This window comes from Rhinatrema bivittatum, chromosome 3, assembly GCF_901001135.1.
Source record: "Rhinatrema bivittatum chromosome 3, aRhiBiv1.1, whole genome shotgun sequence".
Lineage (NCBI taxonomy): Eukaryota > Metazoa > Chordata > Amphibia > Gymnophiona > Rhinatrematidae > Rhinatrema > Rhinatrema bivittatum.
Genome location: NC_042617.1, coordinates 541,709,042 through 541,733,583, shown reverse-complemented (window position 1 = coordinate 541,733,583; position 24,542 = coordinate 541,709,042). Strand labels below are relative to the sequence as shown.

The following is a 24,542-nucleotide window of genomic DNA, read 5'->3' as shown; positions in this document are numbered from 1 at the left end:
TATTTTCCTAAACAAATAACCTGAAAAATCTGGGGGGAAAACCCCACTGTAAACAAAATTTGGTCAGAAAAGATCCCAAAATGATTGGCTCAAATAGCAAAAAAAAAAAATAGGCTGCACACCCTACTTTCCAAGGCCCTATGATGAAAAGACATTTGTGCAATGGTGACTTCCACATGATCTCACAAATTATACAATGCACACTGGATTTATGATTCCAAAATAAGTCACTTTAGTAGGATAACGGGAGCAAAGTATTAGTGGCTAGCCTGCATTCTAAGGCTATTAAGCATGCACAACATTTTGCATGCTATGAGCTAAAACTCTAGCATTCATGGTCTCAGCAAAACCAATGGACCTGGAAAAAGATTCAAAGGTGGATATTGTATTATTAGAACACAAGCATCCCTTTTGCTTGCCATCAGGAAATGAGACTCCTTACAACAACTCCACTTCCTTGCAATCTGTACATGGCACTAGCTCCCAGGCTTTCAAAAATATCCAGGCCTAGTTATTCCCACTCCCAAAAGGTCCTACACCTATTAGGTCCCTAGGTCAGTTCATAGCTCTTCCACTTGCTAGGCCTGTAACCGCTCACAGGCTCTGTAAATACATCTGGGCTTATCTATAACCCTATAGAGAAGATTACTGGACTATTATGGTGTGCTTCTACTGCAGTTAACTCACCAGGACAGGATGATAACGAGTGTAATTTTGAAAGGGACATCTGTGATTAAAACAGTGCTTTAGATGCAAAAATGTCCTTTTATAAAAATTGCCTGTCTATGTGAGTAAACTTACACACAAACACGATATATACATGTAAGTATGCCCACTCTGAGCAGAGATGTTCCTGGGAGGGAGAGTTGGCGAGGGGTATGGACTTACACGCATACCTAGGCACATGTAAGTTTCAGAAATTAGTTGTGTGTTTAACAGGTGTAATTTGTGTAGGGAGATTTGATGGGAGAATTTTCAAATCAGATTTATGCACTGAAATCCAGTTTGAAAAATGATGTAACATGAACTTTTTGCTGAACTTTTATGGGCTGTTTGAAAATCATCCTCCCTATGAGTATATGTTTGAAACTCAAAGGTACATGTGTAGTTTAAAAGAACAACCAAAATAAACATTCATTACTTTCTTAATTTTTACAACTGACGGGGGTCATTTATTAAAGTGCTATATGGCATTTTTGCATGCTATATGGCATTAACGCATGTGAAAATGCCTCAACGCATACAAAAGCACCATAATGCATGGTGCGATGCAAATCAGAAAAACGAGAGGAGTTTGAAGCAGGATTTGTGGAGAGAGAGAGAAAGAGAGAGAGAGAGAGAGAGAGAGAGACTAGCCATAATGCTCTCATACTAGGTAGGTATTTATATCTCTATAGGAGGTCCACCATCTGCAGGGAGCTTGTATACTCTCCAGCACCCTCCAGTGAAATAACACTTTTGCAAGGATCACTTCTGCATGCTCTCACAAATTAGACAAAGCACACTAGATTTTTTGTTTCTCAAAAAAAAAAAAAATTCTCTTGGAGAAAGGGGATTATGTTCTAAAAGTTAGCATGCATTCTAAGGCCACTTACTATGCACAAAAATCATCATACTGTATACTTAAAGGTGAATTTTAAAAGCCCTGGGTGCACATTAATTAGGAGATGCCAGAATATGACAGGCTCGTGCACACCGAGCAGATTTTAAAAGCACCCAGATCCACGCGTACCTCCTGCAGCATGCACATCTCCAGAGATTTCAAAAAGGGGCAGGGCATGGGCATGAACCAGAGATGTGCCTGTAAATCCTTAGGCACCCCGGTATGCGCTGACTCCCCTGTTGTGTAAATTTACTTCTGCTATAGAGGAGGTGTAAGTTCTACAATAAAGAAAACTAGGTAGATCTGCGGGGTTTTAAGGGGCTAAGTGGGGGGGTTAAAGGTTATTAAACTAGGAGGGTTTGGAGGACCTATCTCTTAACTGGCAAACTGGGGATGAACTGGAAAAACTGGGAATGGTGTCAGTTCATGCACTTTTTAAAATCCCTGTTTTAAGTGGTAGAAGTGGAATTTGCCCGTGTCCACTTAAAATTTGGCACACGTGCACACAGCCAGACTATTTTATAACATGCGCGCATATGCACGTGTATGCTATAAAATGGCCACGTCCATGGGCCCAGGCCGACGTATCTGCACTTGTGTGCCAGTTTAAAAGTTACTGTCGTAGGCCCTAGCATGCATACTAAACCAAGCTCAAATGATCATAGTTGATATATGCTAAAATTTGCATGTACTAGCATGTAAATGAAGTGACACGATATACAAATTAGGCACAGAAAATGTGTATTCTCTCCTCCACTCAATATTTCCCGTGCACCTGATAGATGATAGTATTTAACATCTGCCTCAGACCAAGCGTTATCTTTTTAGCACAAACTCAGCTAATAGTAGGCATAGGAACTTACAATTAGGGGATATATACAAGAGATGAGACCCATGGATGATAACTTTCAAACCAGTGCAAGGGTGAACATCTGCACCCATGTGTCAGCCCACATCCAGGGATGTGACTATTTTATAACTTGCGCATATATGCACACATGTTACAAAATAGCCTAGCCGTGTGCAATGTGTGCCAAATTTTAAGTGAGAGCACAAATCCCACTTCTACCACAAATCCCACTTTCAGGGAATTTGAAAAGGGGTGTGCGCCCACGCCATTCGCAGTTTGCCAGTTTGTCCACCAGTTCGCCCAATTAACAGCTATGTCCTCCAACCCATAAGAACATAAGAATATGCCATACTGGATCAGACCAAGGGTCCAACAAGCTTGACATCCTGTTTCCAACAGTGGCCAATCCAGGCCATAAGAACCTGACAAGTACCCCAAAGCTAAGTGTAACCCAAGCTACTGATGCCAGTAATAGCAGTGGCTATTTTCTAAGTCAACTTAATTAATAGCAGGTAATGGACTTCTCCTCCAAGAACTTATCTAATCCTTTTTTAAACACAGCTACACTAACTGCCCTAACCACATCCTCTGGCAACAAATTCCAGAGTTTAATTGTGAGTTGAGTGAAAAAGAACTTTCTCCGATTAGTTTTAAATGTGCCACATGCTAACCTCATGGAGTGCCCCCTCTGGTTTGATAGCATACACTCACCCCAGTTACCCCAGACCCTTTAAACCCCTCAGAAATGGCTTGATGCTTTGATGGTAAACTTGCGCGTCATCCATGGCAGGAGTAAATTTACACAACCAGAGACCTCGGTGTGCTCTGGGGTGTGTAAGTATTTATGCGTGCAACTCTTGTCCAGGTCCCAAAATACCCACACCTCACCCAAGAGCCTGCCCACGCTATGCCCCTTTTGTGGAAATTTTTGAGATTTGCACACCACAACATTTATGTGCATATCTGGGCACTTTTTAAAATAAGGTTGGCATGCCCAAGCTCGACTTAATTGTATATCCCCCAATTGATCCACGCACCAGGCTTTTAAAAGTTTACCTACAGGCCTTTGAGCTAGAACCTGCCTTTCTGGATTTCTCTTTGGAAAAAGAAAATATTCAGCACACACTTGAGTGCTTCAAAACTGCATCCTGATTTACTTATAAATGGAAATTAATTTCCAAGCGAAAGGTTCACAGAATAATGGCCTTTCTAACATTGCTGTACACTTGAAAATGTGTAAGGCACAATGCTGTCATGAACGGCTATAATGGCCCATCCTCTCAAGATCTTAGCCATTTCCAAGTTGGGCACAAACATGTTATAGCATATACTTTGTGTCCTGCATGGTCTCAGATGGTTGACACAGTCCGCAGGGCAGGTTTCATAGCACACATGGAGGACCAACTTTGTCAAGAAGCAGCCTCTTTCCCCAAACTTGGATGCTTCTCTGCAACCATTCCACCTCTGAACTGGGGGCCTCTGAAACAAATAATTCTTTATGGTTTGGATGGATCAGATGGGGTGAACAGAGTGAACAGTTTCAAAGTGAGTAGTTTCAGTGAAAAGCGCACACAGTGCTGTTATTGCTTGTATGGAATCAGTTAGCTGGCATATAGTGATGGTAATTCCTTTCATTGCTGTGATTAGTTATCCAATGACCAAAGCAGGTATTTGGTGACTTTAGTATGAAATGCTGTCAAGACATCTATGACTTCCAGCTCACCAATTCTTCCGATTCCTTGAGTTTCAATGTGCAGCTCTCTCTTTATAATTTTGAGTCCTTCAGAGATTGTATCAACATGCCATTGCTTCCCAAAATATTACAAGGTGTTCATAGACATTGTCCTCCCAGTTCAAGGCTGTCAGATTCCTCAAAAGCATCACTGGGACAGATCTGATGGGACTAGGCTAGGCAACAGCTGAACCCAGTCTTTTGCCGACTTCCAGTCTCTCTGTGCTAGATGTTGTCTGAACATATGGTTTAGGAATCTGCAATGTGCATGGCACAGCCTCCTGGTTTAAGTCATTGCCTGCCAGCTCTGAATCCTTTCCCCGAGTGGCAGCTCTATGGTAAAGTAATACGGATCCTGGACATCCAGGAGTTCGGGATGTTCTTGGTATAGTTCTATTGTTTTAACACAAGTATCCTTTTTGCTTCCACAAGACAATTTAGACTGCTCTATAGCAAGGCCCTTACCCTGCAGCTTCCCTGCCCTGCAAACTGTATGTGGCTTACTAAAGCCCCACCTTTTTAAAATAACCAAAAGACTGTGCACTGGTTAGGCCTCCAAGTCAGCCCAAAGATCTTCTTTCTTCCAGGCCATAACCTCTTACAGACTCCATAGATAGGCTGAGGCCTGTAGGTCAATCCTGGAAAAGAACATTTCTGGACTCTTGTTGTATGTCATTCAGGTAACTTATCAGCTCACCCCTGATGCAGTGTTGATGCTATATCCATGGACTCTGGGACAGTTGTTCTCAACCCAGTCCTTGGGATAAACCTAGGCAGTCAGATTTTCAGAATATTCACAAAGAATTCATATGAGGTAGATTTGCAGTCACTGCCTCCATTGTATGTAAATCCATCTCATACATATTCATGATGAATATCCTAAAAACCTGACTGGATAGTTGTGTCCCAAGGATTGGGTTGAGAACCCTGGCTCAAGGAGGCCAGCAATGATGTTCAGACCCAACTTTTCAGTGTGGCATTTCTCTAGTGGTGTAAAGCAAATGGCTACCTCTTGACTTCTTTTGGGGATGCATGAATCTTAACTGACTTTTTGGAGAGCTTGTTTAGTTTTTTAAAGAGATGTTTCACTTATGCTATTGTGCTGGGGGAGACTGATCTCAGATGTGATTTGGTTTCATAAGCAATCCTTTGCTGCCAGGGATTTCCTTGGGAAGGGCTCCTATTCCTTTTCCCAGTTAAAACACCATGATTTACTGGTAGCTTCTTTTGATCAAAGAAGCAAACATGTCTCTACTTGAGATGTGCATTTGTTTCAAACAAAATGGGAATTTTTACAAATATATATTTTTAGTAGATTTTATTTCATTCTTAAAACAAGACAAAATAAAAAAAAGAACATAATTAAATTCATTTTACTTTGTTTTTTTTTTTAAATAAAGGCCACAACATGCTGTCACCACTACAAAGAAGAAATCTCATAGATCTCCCCCGAATACACTCCCTCCCCCCAGTTGCCTCTGGCCTATCTTGCCCTCATGTTGCCTTCTTTTCATTATAAATCTTCGCAGGGAAGGAACGAACCCTGTTTGTGCCTGCCCACCACAGTTACTATTTCAAATGATGTCGGCAGACTGAGGAAGATATTTAAAATGGAACTGACAATGTCATTTGCAATAGCAGCAGTGGTGGGGTAGTAGTGAGCAGATATTGCTCCTTTCTTATGAAGATCTCAAATAAAATGAGAACACCATTGGGATAAGAGGGTTCGGTGACAGCTGAGAGAGACTGGGGAAAGCCCAGGAAATGGGGGGGGGGGAGGGAGTTGTGGCAGCCTAAAATTTTTTTGTTTTATTGTGGTATTTATAATTCATTATTTTGTTTTTTTATTTTTTCTCCATTTCAAATAAACAAAATACAAAGGGAAAAACAAAATGGCCACCCTTGGAATTCCTTCTAGAGTTAATGAAAATTTCAAACTGGACAATCCTGCTTCTGCAGCATAGGGGAATAGGTTTAGGACTTCACAGACTTCCTCTGAACTCCTCTGGATAATGGATGAGATCAGGGGGGCCTGCTCATCTTCTCCTCTGTCTATGGGAAACTCAGAAGTTGCTTTCTCTATCCATTGTGCACCTGCAAACTCCAAGCGAACATTTCTACTCATGGTCCACACTAGGCAAGGGATTTTCAAAGAGAATTGCCTAGGGGGGGGGGGGGGGTTGTGTTGAAAATGAGTTTGCAAACCTGAAGATTCTTTGTACCTACCGGTCTGCAAGCTACATAGAGAGTTTAAAAACTAGCCTCTGAGATGTCCATAATCAAAGGGTTTGTCCAACCATCTCCAAAAGATAGCTGGAGAAAATAAGACATTTTAAATGTTCCCCTATGCTCACCAGCTAAATTTTGTCCACATAAATCATTGCCTGGACAGAATTTACTCGAAAAAAACAGGCAGCACTAGAGGTGCGCCTGAGGTGTAGTTTTAGTTTGTCCAATCAGTGCTGATATTCCAAGCTGGGCAAAGTTACCCACATAACTCTGTCCTGATAAATAGGTGTCCTAAATTTACGCTGATCACTTTGGGTAATTTCAGACTGGATATGGAAAAGGTGTAGATTCAGTTTGAATTAAAAATTAATAGTACAAAGTTGTCCCTTTGACTTCCTCTGGTGACCACCAACTGAATATGGATCTCTAATTGTTTATAGTAGTATGGATGATATATCATTCTGCACCTGAAAATAAATCTTTTGAAATGAAAGTGTCAAATATGTTCAAGAGTAAATGCAAGAAAACATAAGTTGTTGCACACAGTACACATCTCTAATTTTCCTTGGTTTATCACCACAAGAGAAAAGGAATGAAGTATACATATTGAGAGCTTACATTTTTATAACAAATTTCTACAATAAGAACTTATGACAAAGTCCATTATTCTACTTATTTAATTATAATTTTTTAACTACAGTCAATTTCTGGTCACTGGAAATATGAACAGAAAACTGCCAGCAGAAAGAGATGTGTAGATTTTCAAGCTTGACTTCATTCTATTTACCTTTCTTATCGGAACGTGCAGAAACTTCTTCTTTGCTTCGTTTTGGTTCTGAAAATTTGGAATATCAATGACATTTAAACTGGACTTCAAAAATGTTCACAGCCACAGAATGTTTTCAGAAATAAAAATTCTAATAGAGCTAATTTTAAACAAGGTAGTGAAAAGCATGCATGCGTATCCTTATTGCATTCTGTCTTTACGAGGTCATGCAGCCAGCCGTATTTATAAACATCTCAAAATTGCTCACTTCAAACATTGCATTGGGCTGGAAGAGATATGGCCTCATGAATTGTCTTTATCTGATGATTTCCATTGGATTCCATATTGGGACAAATCATTGAGGGTCTTTTTCCCTTCACATATAGCTCGAACAATGTTTTTCTTAGCACATCATGCCCTTTGGATTCCATGGACATTATACAAGGATGGTTTATGTCTCTCTCATAACTGCTGACCCTTTGGTACTCCTAAAGCTTCTCTCTCAAATCTTTTATACTATTGTTGAAGCATGAATACTTTTTGGCTCGATGTCTGGGATATTATATCACAAATGTTAAACATTTCTACTCCCATATCACATAATATTTTTATTCTTAAATCTTTTGCTGTTCATCCTCGCCTTCCTCCTCCACAAGGGAAATTATTGGATGTTTTTACTCTGTTGCAGTTAAGGTGGACTTGATTAATTGGAAGAAATCCACAAACTTAAATGTTCCTTTTTAGTGGCACATTGTTTGTCTCTACTATAAATATGAAAAGCAGGCAACATCCCACTATCATCAAATAGCCAGTTGGATGGAGATGTAGAGGTCAGTAGACCACGTCTTTCAAGTCTCTTGAAATTTATACTTAATGTTTTTTCAATGTCTTCATTGCTTAATTTGTATATTGTATGATTTTCTTTGCTTGATGTTCTGTAACATTATACTTGCTGATAAGAATGTTAATTATGTATCATTGGATTTGATCATTAATCATATCCTTTTTTTTTAGATGCTCCCTTCTCTCTTTTTTATTATTATTACTTATATAAATAAAAAGATTTGAACTGAAAAGCATGCATGTACTGGTATGTATGGTGTTTTTCAATATTTATTTTCTTTTGTTATGTTGTCCATCCTTGTCAAACCGCCATCTGCAATAGCATAAGTCGCAGGTTTGTCATGGACTTTCACTCAAATATTTATGGAAGTTGTGCCCCAGAGTGTAACTTCTACTTTCAGCCCTGGTTCAAAAGCATGGCAATGAAATTAAACTATTTGACTACATCCCATATAAGAAAAAAGGGGTGAATTTTAAAAGTCCAGTGCATGCCAAAATTGAGAGATATGCGAGTATGGCCGGCCAGAGGATTTTAAAAGCCGCCCGCATATAGGGATGTGCAGAGCAAAAGTTTATGTTCATAAGTCCATAAGTCGAAGGGGGGGGGGGGGGGGGGTCAATTTCGGTCAATATGGACATATGGAGAATTCCATAAGTTGAGTCTATGTCCATACGTGCAAATAAAAATTTAAACCCCTCACCCTCCTTAATCCCCCCCCCCAAGACTTACCAAAACTCCCTGGTGGTACAGGAGGGAGTCAGGACGCCATTTCTGAACTCCTTTGCGAGGAGCACGAGTTTTGGTAAGTCTTGGGGGGGGGATTAAGGAGGGTGAGGGGTTTAAATTTTTATTTAGGATCAACAATCGCAATTTCCAACTTATTCAACATAGCTATGTTGAATAAGTTGGAAATCCGATCGTTTTCGCCTCATCACTTTTTTAAGTTAAAAAAAAAAAAGTTGCGTTTTACATTTAAGTTCAAAACAAATGCACACCCCTACCCGCATATATGTGCACCCACGTGGCTGTTTCAAAGTTACCATCGAAGTGTTCATCAATTAATGAAAATCTTCTTTCTTATTCTCCTGCAGAAATGGGTTTTCCTTTTTTTTATTTTATTTAATCAGATTTTGCTCATCCATGTTTATCAAGATAGATACTCTAAGCAAGTTACAAATACAACATAAAGCAACATGAAATGCAAATCAGGTAAGATATTTCACGAGGGTTAGGCCTTATGAATAAAAGTCATCAACTTCTTTTTGGATCAAAGGGCCTTTAAAAAAAAAAAATAGATGCCTTTTAAAATTAGTTAAACTAATTTAACATAGATTGTTTTCATATTTTGAACCAACTAAACAAACTATCTTTAATAATCTTTGAACACAATTTTATATTTTAATCTATAATTGTTTTTCAATATACTGTGCTAAAACTTAAAGACTTCACCTTAGCTAATAGCTTTACAAATTTTAGATGAATACACTTTTTTTTTTTTTAATTTTTCTCCATAATCATATGAGATATTGCTGCTCAGATCAGAGTGAAAAAAAACATACTCTGAGCAGAATCGGTCTGAAATGCCTCATTAAATGCTTCTTTTCATCACTATTCAGCCTCCCACACAGCCTCTTCTCCAGCTTGGATAGAAAATATTTATATTTGCAGGTTTCCCTAAATAGTTATTTATACAGCTTCCTTTGCAATCTCAAAAAGAGGACTTGACCCTCCCATAATATGTTAAATACACCCAAAAATAATCTTTTAATTTTTGTAGAAGTCTACAGGCAGCTTTCTACAAAGCAATGGAGTTTCCTATGACTCCTGTCGATTACGCCCTATTTAGGGCTTTGCTTTCATTAGGGTTATACATTCATTTGAAACAAAAATAGAAACGGGATGAACGAGCCCATTTTCATTTTTATCAAACAAAACATTTGCCCCCCCCACAAAAAAAAAAATGTGTTGCTTCAATGTTCAGTTCTGCATTAGGATTGTTGTAGGCATTTGTGTCGCAGTTATTTTCTTGATGTATAAACTTGGCACCTTTTGGTTAAGTTTTCTGATTACCTAATAAGAAGGTTAATTCACTTTTCTATAATATCTTAATTTTCTTTTCTTAGATTGCACACCTAGTGCTGTTTGCACAAATTTGTACTCTGAAGCAGCCATAATGGGGAAATACTTTAAGCCATTCTGACCATGAACCATGGACAGTGTGAAAAGCTTTTTTAAGCTAAGTTTTTTCAAACATTGCTAAGTACGATATGAAAGATTTTTGATACATTATATTCATAATTGATTTGATATTTAGAACTTTTCCATCATAAGGAGGTTTTTAGAAAATGATGATTAAGTATGAGATGATCAATTCAAAAGCTGTTTGGCTATTCTAATGAGAATCTTTAATAGAGTGCTGTTACTCTTCATAGCTTGCGGACCCTAATTGCAAGCAAAGGCACTCAATCACTCCCACCAACCGGCCATGTGGCAGGACGCCGCCATCGTGATTCTTCACAGCAGGACACCGCTGCTTTCCTTCTTAAAGGGCCCAATGATGATGTCAGTCTCAGAACCCTATAAAGGACCTTCCAGGATTCTCATTCTCTGCCTCAGCAATGGATTGCCTACATCCTGTATTGTGAGTTGCTGCTTTCCTGTGTTCCTAAGCCTGTCTAGTCTTTCCAGACCAGCCTGCCTCATCCTTCCAATCCTGCTGTCTTCATCCTTTCCAGTGACTTCCACGTCTACCATCAGACTGACTACTGAATTTGACCCTAATCTGATGTCTGACCATTCCTACCATTGACCACAGCCTGAATTCTGACCATTTTTGCCAGCTGCCTGCCATTGACTTCAGTCTGGACCTTGAGCACTCTCAACTGCTGCCTGCCTCTGACCCATGTTCTTACCAATTCATAAGTCATTCATGCCTAAGATATGTTGGTCCCCAGAATCTAAGGGCTCAACACAAGGGGAAAGGGGCTGGTAAAGCTCCTGACCAGTCTCTAATCAACCTAGTCCTGCCAGCTGTTGGGGAGGACCTACAGGGTCTTCCATGTAGGTTGAGCCAACATCCCCATAGCAACAAGGGTCTACAATCCTTGCAGGTTACTGAGGCCTTGGATCCAGTGGTCATGTCCTTGCTCCAGGCCATTCTGGGCCAGGCCCAATAAATCCAGGAACAACAAGGCATGCTGAACCAGATTAACACAGCCTTGGAGAAACTTGCCCACTACATGAACACTCTGATGCCTGCTGCAGCCCTCCATCAGTGGCTACACAGTATCCAGACAGGTACCCCAGCTCCCAATGCCAGCTTGCTATATGGACGATCCCTAGGAGTTTTGTTAACCAGTGCCATATGCACTTTGAATTACAGTCCAATCTATTACTGATGGATCACACCAAGGTTCTCTATATCCTCTCTCTGCTTGGTGGCATTGCTTTAGCCTGGACTTCTCCCATATGGGAATGGGAGGACGCCTCATCCAAAATTTTCTGGAATTTCTCCAAAAATTCAGGCTAGTTTTCAAAGATCCTGGATGTATCTCTTCACTAGTTGCTGATCTGCTGCAGATCCACCAGTTGACATGCTCCCTAGGAGGAGCCAAAGGTAATTTTATAGGTCAAGTCCTTGACTGATAATACCAGATACCTACCATACTTCTGAAGCAACCCATGACCATTTCTTTCATCAATGCGGATCCCCATCCCGGCCAGCTCAATGAGATGACCATTCTCATATCTCTACATACTGGTCTCCTTCACTCTGAAACCATTTCATTCCACATAATTCCTTGAGCAATGAATACCACTATTGTGGGCCTATCTTGGCTTCAGCATCACCAGCTAATAATCAACTGGACCTCTCTGGAATTAGTCCAATGGAGTCCCTCCTGTTCTGCCACCTGGCTGACTTCCATTCAATGCCTAGTTTGCTTAGTCAGGGCAGCTACTATGCAAGGACTCCCCCCCACAATACACAGACTACATAGATTTATTCTCCAAACAGCAGGCAGAGACATTACCATCACAATGTCCCTATGACTGTGGTATCGAGCTCCTTCCTGATAAACTGCCCCTACAAGGAAGGGTCTACCCACTGTGCTCACCGGAAACCAAGGCCATGAGTGAATACATTAAAGAAAATCTGACCAGGGCTTTCATCTAGCCCTCCTCTTCTCCCATAGGAGTGGGCATCTTCTTTTAAGCCAACAAAGATGGGACTCTCAGATCTTGCACTGACTAGAGGCCTTAATGCCTTTACCAAGAAAATTCTTTACCCACTGTCATTAATCTCAAATTTGTTCGATCGCCTGCAGGGTGCTAAAATCTTCACCAAGCTAGACTTAAGAGAAGTCTATAATCTCATTCATATGAAACAAGGGGATGACTAGAAAACAGCCTTCAATACCCCATGATGGATACTACAAATACTTGGTTATGCCCTTTGGGCTCTGCAATGCTCTGCTTGTGTTTCAAAACATGGTTAATGAAATCTTCAGGGACCTTCTTTATTCCTATGTTGTGGTCTACTTAGACAAAATCCTCATTTACTCACAGTCCTTGCCATTTCTCTGGGAACATGTGAAATATGTACTTCAATGAGTTCAGGAGAACCACCTCTATAAAAAAAAAACTTGAGAAATGCCTTTTTGAACAAGAGCAACTTTCCTTTCTGGGCTACATCATTTCTTGAACTGTTTTCCTGATTGACCCGGCAAAACAGAAAGCCATCCTGGATTGGCCCCAGCTGGTCAGCCTCCAGGCCTTACAATGCTTCCTAGGATTTACTAATAAGTACCACTAGTTCATTCCTGGGTATTCCACCCTCTCGGCCTCGCTCATAGCCTTGACCATAAAAGGGGAAGATAACCGGAACTAGTCTCAGGAAGCCTTTGTTGCTTTTCAAGTGCTAAAACATGCCTTCTCACATGGTCCTTTGCTGCAACATCCAAACCCTGAAATTTCCTTCATTGTGGAGGTAGATGCCTCTACCCTCAGCTTAGGGGCTGTTTTCAGTCAACACATCACTGAAGGGATCCTCTTACCATGCTCCTTCTTCTCCAAGAAGATTTTCCCAGCTGAAAGAAACTACATGATTTGAGATTGTGAAATCCTGGCAGTAAAATTGGTGTTAGAAGAGTGGTGACACCTCCTAAAGGGAGCTAAGCATTGAATCACAATCTACATGGATCATAAGAACCTGGAGTATCTTCAGCAAGCCCAAAAACTCACCCGCAGGCAGTTCTGCTGGTCCCTCTTCTTTTTCTGCTTTGATTTTGATTCCACTACTGACCAGCAGCAACCATCCTCCAGGCAGATGCACTCTCCCACTCCCTTTTAATGGACGATGTTAAGGAGTCACCCCAATCCCAACACATCATCAATTCTGAAAGAGGCATAATTGTTTCTACTACTTCTGTCCCCATTGGGAAAACAGTTGTGCCCAAGTGGCTCTGGGAAAGAGTCTTAAAGTGGGAGCACGACTATCATGTGAAACACAGAAACATAAAAATGATGGCAGAAAAGGACCAAATGGCCCATCCAGTCTGCCCAGCAAGCTATCATATATCAGTTTCCCATATCAGTTTCCCAGACTGCCAAGGTCAGGGCTCTTGTTGGTTACTGTTTGAGTCCAATTTTCCCTCCACCTCCTATCGTTGAAGCAGAGAGCAATGTTGGAGTTGCATCAAAAGTGTATCAGGATTGTAGGTTAAGGGTAGTAACTGCATCAAGCAAGCTACCCCATGCTTATTTATTATCACAGACAGTACAGTTCAATGTCCTTGCTGGTTGTTGTCTGAATCTAATTTCTCTGTTCTTCATTACCCCCTGCCATTGAAGCAGAGAGCAAAGATGGAGTTGCATCAACAGTATGAAGGCTCATTGGTTAAGGATAGTAAACATCACATCAGCAAGCTATTCCCATGCCTATTTCCCTCCTCTAGCCTTTAGGGATCCACAGTGTTTATCCCATGCCCTTTTGAAATCTTTCAGTGTTTCTGTCTTCACCTCCTTCAGAAGGGCATTCCAGGCATCTACCACCCTCTCTCTGTAGAAATATTTTCTGACGTTGATTCTGAGTCATCCTCCCTGGAGATTCATCTTGTGGCTCCTAGTTCTACTGACCTCCTTCCTACAGAAAAGGTTTGTTGTTGATCATGTATCATTAAAACCCTTCAAGTACCTGAAGGTCTATCATATCTCCCCTGTTCCTCCTAAATATGTATAAATATTTAGGTCCTTAAACCTCTCCTTATAAGTCATTTGATAGAGACCTCCCACCATTTTGGTTGCCCCTCTCTGGACTGCCTCCATCCTGTCTCTGTCCTTTTTGAGGTACGGGCTCCAGAGCTGAACACAGTACGCCAGGTGATGCCTCACCAAGGACCTATACAATGGGATTATCATTTCCTTTTTCTTACTAGATATTCCTTTCTCTATGCAGCCCAGCATTCTTCTGGCTTTAGCTATCGCTTTGTCACATTACTTCACCATCTTCAGATCACTAGACACTATCATCCCAAGGTCTTTCTCCTGCTCCATGCACAGCAGCACTTCACACCCCCCCCCCCCCCCCCCCCCCCCCCGCCAATCGTATACAGTTCTTTCAGATTACCACACTCCAGATGCAAGAGTCTGTACTTATTGGCATTAAAACCCAGTTGCTATATCTTCAACCAAGCTTCCTTAAATTTCACCTCATTCTCTCCACTCCTTCTGGCATGCCACTGTTGCAGATCTTAGTATCATCCACAAATAGATAAACTTTACCTTCTATCCCTTCCACAATGTCACCCTCATAGACAATGAACAGAACTGGTCCCAACACCGATTCCTGTGGTACTCCACTTAACTCTGTTCTTTCTTCAGAGTAGGTTCCATTTACTATCACACGCTGTCTTCTATCCATCAACCAGTTAGTAATCCACACCACAACCTTGGCACCTACTCCCAAGCTTCTCATTTTGTTCATGAGTCTTCTATGCAGGACTGTATCAAAGGCTTTATTAAAATCCAAATAAATCACATTGAGTGTTCCTCCCTGATCCAATTCTCTAGTCACCCAATCAAAGAAATCAATCAGATTCATCTGACAGGACTTTCCTCTGGTGAATCCATACTGTCTCAGATCAAGCAACCGACAAGACTGTAGGTAGTTCACTATCAGCAGTGTCTCCATTAACTTTCCCAACACTGAGCTGAAGCTAACCGGCCTGTAATTTCCAGCCTCCTCTCTGTTCCCACTCTTGTGAACGGGACCACCATCACTCTTCTTCAGTCTCTTGGCACCACTCCCATTTCCAGAGATCTATTGAACAGGTCACTGAGTGGACTCACCAGCACATCTCTGAGCTCCCTCAGTATCTTAGGATGAATCTCATCAGGCCTCATGGCTTTGTCCACTTTAAGTTTTCCTAGCTCTTCCCATACATTCTCTTCCATAAATGGGGTTTTGTCTACTCCAGCCCCATCCACAGCCTTGTTAACCAGTGACGGTCCTTCTCCAGGGTCTTCCTTAGTGAACACTAAACTGAAGTATTTGTTTAATATCTTCACCTTTTCTTTGTCTCCTTCCACACATTGACCCTTCTCACCTTTCAGTTTCACTATACCACTTCAGACCTTTCTCCTTTCTCTGATGTATCTGAAAAATGTTTTGTCACCTCTCTTTATCTCTTTGGCAATCCTTTCTTCCATCTGACTTTTTGCTTTCCTGATTACTTTGTTTGTCTCCCTCAGTTTAACCAGATTTTCTTCCTTGTGTTCCTTTCTGGGATCCTTTATATTTCTTGAATACTGTTCTTTTTCTTTTTATTATATCAGCCACCTCCTTTGAGAACCAGATAGGTTTCTTATTTCTCCTGTTTTTGTTTACTTTTCTAACATATAGATTAGTTGTAGAGATGTGCATTCTTTTCCTATCGCATGTGATATTTAGTGCATTTTGATAAATCCAGGCCTAAGTTCTGTTAGTACAACTTAACACAAAACTAAAAAAATAATGACATTTTGGAGGTTTTTCTTTTGTTTTGTGGTTCCAACAAATAGACATTGTCTATATCATTTTAAATGAATGCACATCCTTATAAACTAATATAAAATAATCAAATTAAATCTCAACACCACAGTTCATAAAGTGCAAAAAACACAATTTCATACTTCCAGTTAGAAATTGCAGAAATGAAACAAATTTAAGCAGCTCTGTCATAACAGCACATTGATATGGTTTTAAGGCAGAGCTGTTTTAATTGGTTGTTTGGCTACAGTTAAATCCTAGTTATTGGAAATACAAACAAGAAACAGCAAGGATAAGGAGATTTGTGTAACTTGAAACTTGATTTCATTACATTTACCTTTCTTAACTGAGACTGCAGAAACATTTTTTTCTTGTTTTGGTTCTGTAAATTTGGAAAAGGAATAGCATGAAAAATGGGTTGCAATAATATTCACTGTCACAAATACGCAGGAGGAAAAGTGCTATTAAAGTTATAAATACAATAACTGTAAAATAGCAATGATATTATCTTACTGCATCCTATAGGGGAGAATGGTGGCCTCCCCCAGCTACAGCCGACCTTCCTGGCATTCCCGGGACAGCGTAGGTGCTACCGACCACCATCTTGCCTTCAGGATCACATAGGAACGCGTATGCACAGGACAGTCTTAGACATGTCATGACGGGAACCTCGGGGGTGTCCCCTCCGCATGACGTGTTCACCCTGCTGTACTTAAGCTGACTGGCCCTGCCTACTGACGAGTTAGCAGGGAGTTCCCTCATTGCTGAATTAGCTTCATCCTTTCGGACTTCCTGTTCCAGCCACTGCACTTTGGCGTGAGATGCTCTGGGTACCCGCTCCTCGGGGGCCTTTCTTTGTCTCTGGCTATCTGCTCCTTGAAGGGCCTTCTGCCTTAGACTGCTGTCTGTTCCTGTTCCCAGGACCTCTTCTGGAACTACCACTCTGTGAGTACCTCGACTCCATGGACTACTTCTACTACCAGCCTCGTCGTGGGACCTCTCCGGTGTACCCCATATGTCGGGCCAGTACCTGGTCATCTCTAAGTGAGGAACTGCTCCGGTGTACCCTGCGCTGCAGGCCACTACCGCACCATCGCCACAGGACCCTCGTTCTATTCCCGTACCTTGGGTCACTATCATACCATCCCGAAGTGAGGGATCCCTCGGTGTACCCTGTGCTGCAGGCCACTACCGCATGACCACTACAGAGAGACTTCATCGGCGTACCCCGCTTCGTGGCCCACTACCGGATTTCCACATCTGAGGTATCCCCCCCTGGGTATACCCCTCTGCTCTGATCTACTTACTTTCTCCTGTAGCCCCCGCTCTGCAGGCTTTGCCTTTCTACCTCTATAATAAAGACTTTGTTCCACAGCTGTGTCTGACATCCGCTGAGACCATGCCTACCGATGGTGAGACTCACAGGGCTCCTCCCTGTGGGTGGTACCACCTCTCACTGTGGCCCAAGGGCCCACACACCTACAAGTCATAACATGCATAGAGATTTTACCTGCATGATTTACATGCATTTTTCCCCTGAAAGTTGGGTTTTAGATATGTAAATTTTGCTCTTTAGTATATCAGCATCTAGAATATTTACAAATCTAAATACAAAACACTGTGTGAAATAAAATAATCAAACTAAAACAATCAAAATATGAATACAACATAACAAATACAAATAGTAATTACTGAAACAAAACAAACTAAAACAGCTCTGTCTTAAAATCACATTGATGATGTTTTAAGACAGAGCTGTTTAATTTGTTTTTTGGTTACAATTAGACCCTACTTACTGTAAATACAAATAGGAGACAGGAAAGACAAGGACATTTCTGGAATTTGAAACTTGATTTCATTTTATTTACCTTTCTTAACTGAGGCTGCAGAAACCTCTTCTTTCCCTCGTTTTGGTTCTGTAAATTTGGTATAGGAATGGCATGAAAAATGGCTTGCAATAATATTCATTGTCACAAATATGAAACAGAAAAATGTTATTAAAGTTATATGTACAAAAAATGTAAAATAGCAATGATATTATCATGCTGCATCCTATTTAAGAAAGGGTTGTTTAGTTAATAAAAATAAAGAGGTCCACACTCAGTGCTAATTGTCTTGCTAAATTCAGACTTGGCAAATAGCAGGATTTAAAAATCCTTCTGTGATCGCCGCCCCTTTGTAGCCAGATAATCTGATAACATTTTATTTCAGGGGTGGGACAGAAGCTTTCTGGGGTAGAGCCACTTATCCAGCTGTTAGTCAAATAAACATCACAATTTTCAGATAACTTTAGGATGGACGAAAAGCAATCTTAAAGCTAGCCAGCTAACTTAAAGATAGACGGGTATATTTGGTGGTGAAGCCATGCTATTGAATGTCCTGCCAAAGAAAGCCAGATAAGTTTAGCCAGCTAACTGTGCAAGCTTCCTAATTGCTAAATAAGGATCTAGAGCTTTCTTATTCATCTGAATGCATAGAATCATACAAAAATGGTTTCTAGGGCCAAAAGGGAAACTGAATTGTTTAACATGAAAGATATTTTAATAGGGTTGGATCTAATGAAGAAACACCTTCAAGATCATTATAGATCAAAGAGTACACTATTATTAAAAAAATATTGTCCAAAATTAGTCAGTTGTACACTGTTCTCAGCTAATTGCATAAGTTGTTTTTGTTCTTTTTAATAAAGGCCAGTGTGCAATGTTAATCTGCATTCCACCACACAGTTTCTGAAATACTAGCATAAATCTCTGCATGCCCAGTTACACACACAAATGGTGTACCAATGATAGTTTTGAAAGTGGGACTCTATAGGTCTGAATTCAAATACTTTCACATGTATAATTTGCTTTACAAAATTCTCCGAGGGGGGGAGAGTAGTTGTGCACATAAAATTGCATGAGTAATTTACTTAGGAATGTATTTTTATGTGCACAAAAAAATGAGGCATTCCAGGGTGCAGGGAAATCATTACACATACACTTTCAATTTTCAGAAGTACGTGTATAAATGTACATGCACGCATTTACTCCTCCTAGTGAGGAACTCCGGTCATCAGAAGCATTGCTTGGTGGCATAATTAAAGAGAAATAAAAATGTTAAATGCTTATTAGGATACTTAGCTGGCAGAAATACTACCACTATTCTTAGTATTAAAGAGAAGAAAGAAGGGAATGTGAAGTTGATGTCATTGATCTGGACAAAAATAAAGTTAATGTAGTATAGGAGAAATTCAGGGAATTTGGAAATGGATTTGGACAGCAGGACCATAGCAACCTTTGAAGTATTTCTAGTTTATGGTAGGGTAAAGAAGACTATGTCACATCAATAAATTTGCAAAGACAAATAGAGAGCCAACGGTAACCCCAAAAAGATAATACAGACAAAAGGGAACTCAAAAGAAGAAAAACTCTTATACGGTCAGCAGAAAATAAATTGTAAATTTTCAAATTAAAGGAAAGGTGTCAGTAAGCCAACTCAGGCAAGGACCATCCAGACAGTTTGATCATTCACCTTGGTCTAGTGTCCAATTACTTTTTAAACATTTTTTAGCAGATAAAAATCCTAACAGTCTGAATTACTAATCACCATATCCAGCATGGCTAGTGTTTTGCTGTAGTCATCTTCAGGGGTGCAGTTTATAAATTTTAAGACTGTTGTCTGTAACATTTTATTTATTTAGATTTTTATATTCTATGTTTTGTAGCACATCAGGAGTAGCCTCGTGGTTACTGCAGTAGGTTATAAACCAGGAGACCAGGGTTCAAATGCCATTGTTGCTCCTTATGACCATGGGCAGTTCACTTTACCCTCCATTGCCTCAGGTACAAACTTAGGGTTAGATTCATCAAAGTATTGCATGCTATAGGAAGAGGGATGTGTTTTATGATAATAGCCTATTTATTACAATGTGTGCTATCTTAGTGCTTCACATAGATATTACTGCAGAGTACAATAACATTTTTGCACTTTAAAGTAATGCCGCAATTATTGCAGTTCCTACCTGCAACCACTGGAGAGAGAGAGAGAGAGAGGCTGACTAGCTATAAGGTGCTTTTAGTAGTTAGCTATTTATATCTCTATAGGAGGCCTAAATAGTAACTTGAGGTGAGGTTTAGCTAGTAGTGTAGAAGTTAGGGACAACTTTGACATGCAGAGTGAGATGTACAAACAGAACAGTATTTTATTTATTTATTTTATATACCGTCAATCTGTAGGTCAATCTAGATGCTGTACAATAAATCATAAATAGATAAAATGTACAAATAAAAATAACATTATTAAAACCGATTAGTAAAAAATATAAACAAGAAGTATATTACATTCAACTTTTTGAAATAAAACTAATAAATAAAACTAATAAATCAATAAAGTAAAAACAAGTAAAACAATGTAAAATAAAAATTAAAAGAAAGAAAACAGCCTAGCGAGGGACTCATCAAACAAGGCGATCAATTCTCTGCCAATAGATCATATGCATTTCTGAATAGTAATGTTTTCAGATTTAAAAAAAAATATTTAATGTCCTTTTGTAACCTGAATTAATCTGGTAAAGAGTTCCATAATTTGGGACCTGCGACTGAGATAGCTCATTCTCTTACTTCAGAATAGTACACTCTTGTGAAGATTTGATGTCCTTCAGTGTAAGGAAATTCACACAAAGATGAGATTTATACAATGTTTTCTCAACCTAGCTTGATGTTACCCAGGTAGAGAGTCCATCAAGCTAGGTTGAGAGATCATTGTACAAATCTCATCTTTGTGTGAGTTTTCTCTCTCCGAAGGACATCAAATCTTCACAAGACTGTGCTGTGCTGTTTGTACATCTCACTCTACATGTCAAAGTGGCCCCTAACCCCTACACTACTACCTAAACCTCACCTCAAGTTACTATGTGGGCCTCCTATAGTAGCATAAATAGTTGCTTACTATAGCACCACTCCCAGAGGCTTTCTCTTTCTCTCCTTCTCCCCCACCCCATCACAAGGCCCCTCCCCACTCCAAAAATGTTCAAAGCACAATTTGCAAAATGGGCATAATACACAGCTTAACACCAATAAAAAAGGTATAGTTATTTTCAGCATTAAAACTGTGCAATATGGCTTTGCACAGCCAGCCCACTTTTCCAAAAATCTCACCCAACTCCTCTCCTTTTAAAAATTAACATCACGCCATGCATTATGGTGCTTTTCGCATGCAAAAAGGCCATAATGCAAGTTGGAAAATAACCCCCTAAATTTGTAGCTGAGGCAATGGAGGGTAAAGTGGCTTGCCCAAGGTCACAAGGAGTGACAGTGGGACTTGCATACTGGTCTCCTGGCTTATAGCCCACTGCCCTAACCACTAGGCTACTCCTCCACTCCATATAATGTAATCATGTGTAGAGTTAATAATGTATCACAAGATAAATTAGAAAAAACAGAATTCATGTTTGGTAGCTCATTATGAAGAATTTCATCATTTCTTTGATGAGTTACACTTTTGTGTTATTGATCAAGAGTCTCCACATTGGTCTGAAGGTGACTTAAATTATCAGCTGTTGCAGTTAGAGCAAAAATGGATTTACAAATTACATTCTTTTGGATCTGATGGATTAAATGATGACCTAGACCTAAGTGTTTCTTGGGATGATTCCTCTGATTTGACATCATGATACTTACTTACCATTGTTCCTCAGATGATCCTCCATTTAAGCACATATTACATGATTTTTTACATTAAAAACAACCCTGGATCCCTCCATTGCCTGCTACACATTTTCCTAAAACCATTGGTCCGGTAAGAATGATACTTCTGGCTTGTAGATATGTACTTCATTAATTTATTTTGTGATGCATTATTAACTCTATATACAGTTATGTTACAGACAGCAGTCTTAAAATTTATAAACTGCACCCTGAAGAAGCTGGTTTCAAGGGAACACTGGCCATGTTTGGCTCGGTGATTAGTAATTCAGACTGTTGGGATTTTTATCTGCTAAAAAGATGTTTAAAAAATAATTGGATATTAGACCAAGGCGGACATCAATAGATTCAACACATGGGAAAAAAAACCTCATATTATAAGGACAGTTTGGGATATTTTGGAAATTGGGTCTGTAAATGGCTAAACTGAAGTGAGGGAAACATGATTGTTGACCAGTACCAGCCGCGGCGAACACATCTCACCCATCCTCAGGAACCTACATTGGTTACCAGTGAATTTCAGAATTCTATACAAATCAATCACCTTAATTCACAAAACCATCCATCATCAACTTCAACTCGACCTGGAAATCCCATTCAAACTCCACTCCTCTAACAGACCAACTAGAGATATTCACAAAGGCACTCTGAAATTTCCCCCCACTAAAGCCTCACGCCTCTCTACGACCAAAGACAGAGCTTTTTCGATAGCAGGCCCATCTATCTGGAATAGCATCCCATCAAATCTCAGATTGGAGCCTTGCCTTTTAACTTTCAGAAAAAGACTTAAAACCTGGCTCTTTCATCAAGCCTTCGCCGATCCATCAGACAACCGCTAGTTGTCCTCAATCTTACCCGGTCTGGCATTTATACTCACGAACAATGGACTCTGACACTTCCAGGTTAAAGCACCTTTTAAGCTTTTAACCCGTACGCTCTATGGTAACACTCTATATTTATTTCCTGCCTTATCTTCTTTCCAGCTTGTTGCAAGCTTCCAAGTTCTCTCCCTGTTGATTGTAACTTTGACTTATTCCTACCTACTGTTATCTATCGTTTACTTGAATTGTTACTCCAGTTATACCCTTGTTAAATGTAAACCGATCCGATATGGTTATTTACTATGAAGGTCGGTATAAAAAACTGTTAAATAAATAAATAAATAAAATGATCTGAGTTAGGATGTGCATGCATAGGAAACAAATGTATAAAATGTGACAAATGAGGCCATGTTCATTTCATTGGTGATCCCCCCAAAACTAGGTTGGGAGGGTAGTATATGGAAGCTCATTAAGCTGGTCTGTTATCTCTGACAAACTAATCAAGTTAGTAGAGAAAATCAGAAAAGTGAGGATCTTATCTATATGTTAAAGGATGTCAAGGGATGCAGGTATGAGGTTTTTACAGAGAGATGACAAGGCATGGGTACCTGGAAGGCTAAAAGAACAAATACGCATAGTCTAGCTAATAACATTTCATAATTGCTAGCTCTGATGACTAAGGTAGATCTATATAGTGTTGCTATAACAGAGATAGGGGCAGATTTTAAAAGCCCTACGTGCGCCGAGCCTATTTTGCATAGGCCCGGCGACGCGCACAAGCCCCAGGACGTGCATATGTCCCGGGGCTTGAAAAAATGGGCAGGGCATGGGTGGAACGGGGTGGATTAGGGGCGTGGCCAGAGGCCTCTGTAGGGTCTCTAGGTTGGGGGATTGCGCACCGGCACTTGGCCGGCGCGCACAACCTACACCTGCCCAGAGGCAGGTGCAACTTGCATAACAAAGGTATGGGGGGGGTTTAGGTAGGGCTGGGGGACAGGTTAGGTAGGGGAAGGAAGGGGAAGGTGTGGGGGGGGGGGGGGTGGAAGGAAAGTTCCCTCTGAGGCCACTCCGATTTCAGAGCGGCCTCGGAAGGAACAGGGAAAGCCATCGGAGCTCCCTAAGGTCTCAGTGCGTGCAAGATGCACAAGTGTGCACCCCCTTGTGTGCGCCGACCCCAGATTTTATAATATGCGTGCGCCTGCGCGCACATGTTATAAAATCGGGTGTAGATACTAAAATCTGGCGCTTATTGTTTAATGATGAATCTGTCAACTCGAAGGTGTCCATACCAGACTACAATAAGATCAGAAAGAATGCAGAAAATGGGAAAGAAGCACTTTACATAAAAATATGAAAACAATTGAAATGCAGAAGGTATAGGAATATGAAGAGGTACTGTGAATCACCTTGGAAAAAGAGGATGGCACTTCCATCTACAATAGAATGATATACTAACCTCTCAAAGCTTTTTCAGATAAGCTAAATTTAGAATAGAGTTACAGTACCAATCTTGGTACAGTGGGAATGAAGCAAAGAAGAATTTTGCTGGAAAGATAGAAAATGTCAACAGTGTACAAGGATAATGTGCTGGACTAATGATCTGCTTGCTAAACAACAGCAGTAAAGCTTGACAATTTAAGCTGCCTGTTGTAATACCTTACTTTTTGCAGACAAAAGCATTCTAAGAACTACTCCATGAAGCTTGCATACTCAAATCTTGCAGGATACACAAGCTATAGGCAAATGCTTGCATTTTACATACTTGGCAGATCCTTGGACATACGTCTTTGTTTTATTTCCTCAGTTATGTCTGTGCAAAAACAGAAGATTGATATGCATAAATATATAATATATAAATATTCATGTTTAAGATTACTTGGCAGTCTGGATGACCTCAGTCAGTTGTAAATTTTGTTTGATTGTACTTGATTTGCTATCAAAATCACAAATTCTGAAACTTGAACACAATAAATCAGAAACCACTCAA

General features: G+C 40.2%; 1 protein-coding gene across 1 annotated transcript in view; it reads right to left on the bottom strand.

Annotated features, from left to right (window-relative positions):
- The window catches only part of LOC115088647 (neurofilament heavy polypeptide-like), a 611,587-nt gene that overhangs the window by 282,865 nt on the left and 304,180 nt on the right, over window positions 1–24,542 (bottom strand). Inside the window, exons 18-21 of the mRNA XM_029596909.1 lie at window positions 24,318–24,365; window positions 17,919–17,966; window positions 16,388–16,432; window positions 7,202–7,249 (exon numbers count right to left, since the gene is read on the bottom strand). Coding sequence (XP_029452769.1) covers window positions 7,202–7,249; window positions 16,388–16,432; window positions 17,919–17,966; window positions 24,318–24,365 — 189 coding nt within the window. The remainder of the gene's footprint in view (window positions 1–7,201; window positions 7,250–16,387; window positions 16,433–17,918; window positions 17,967–24,317; window positions 24,366–24,542) is intronic.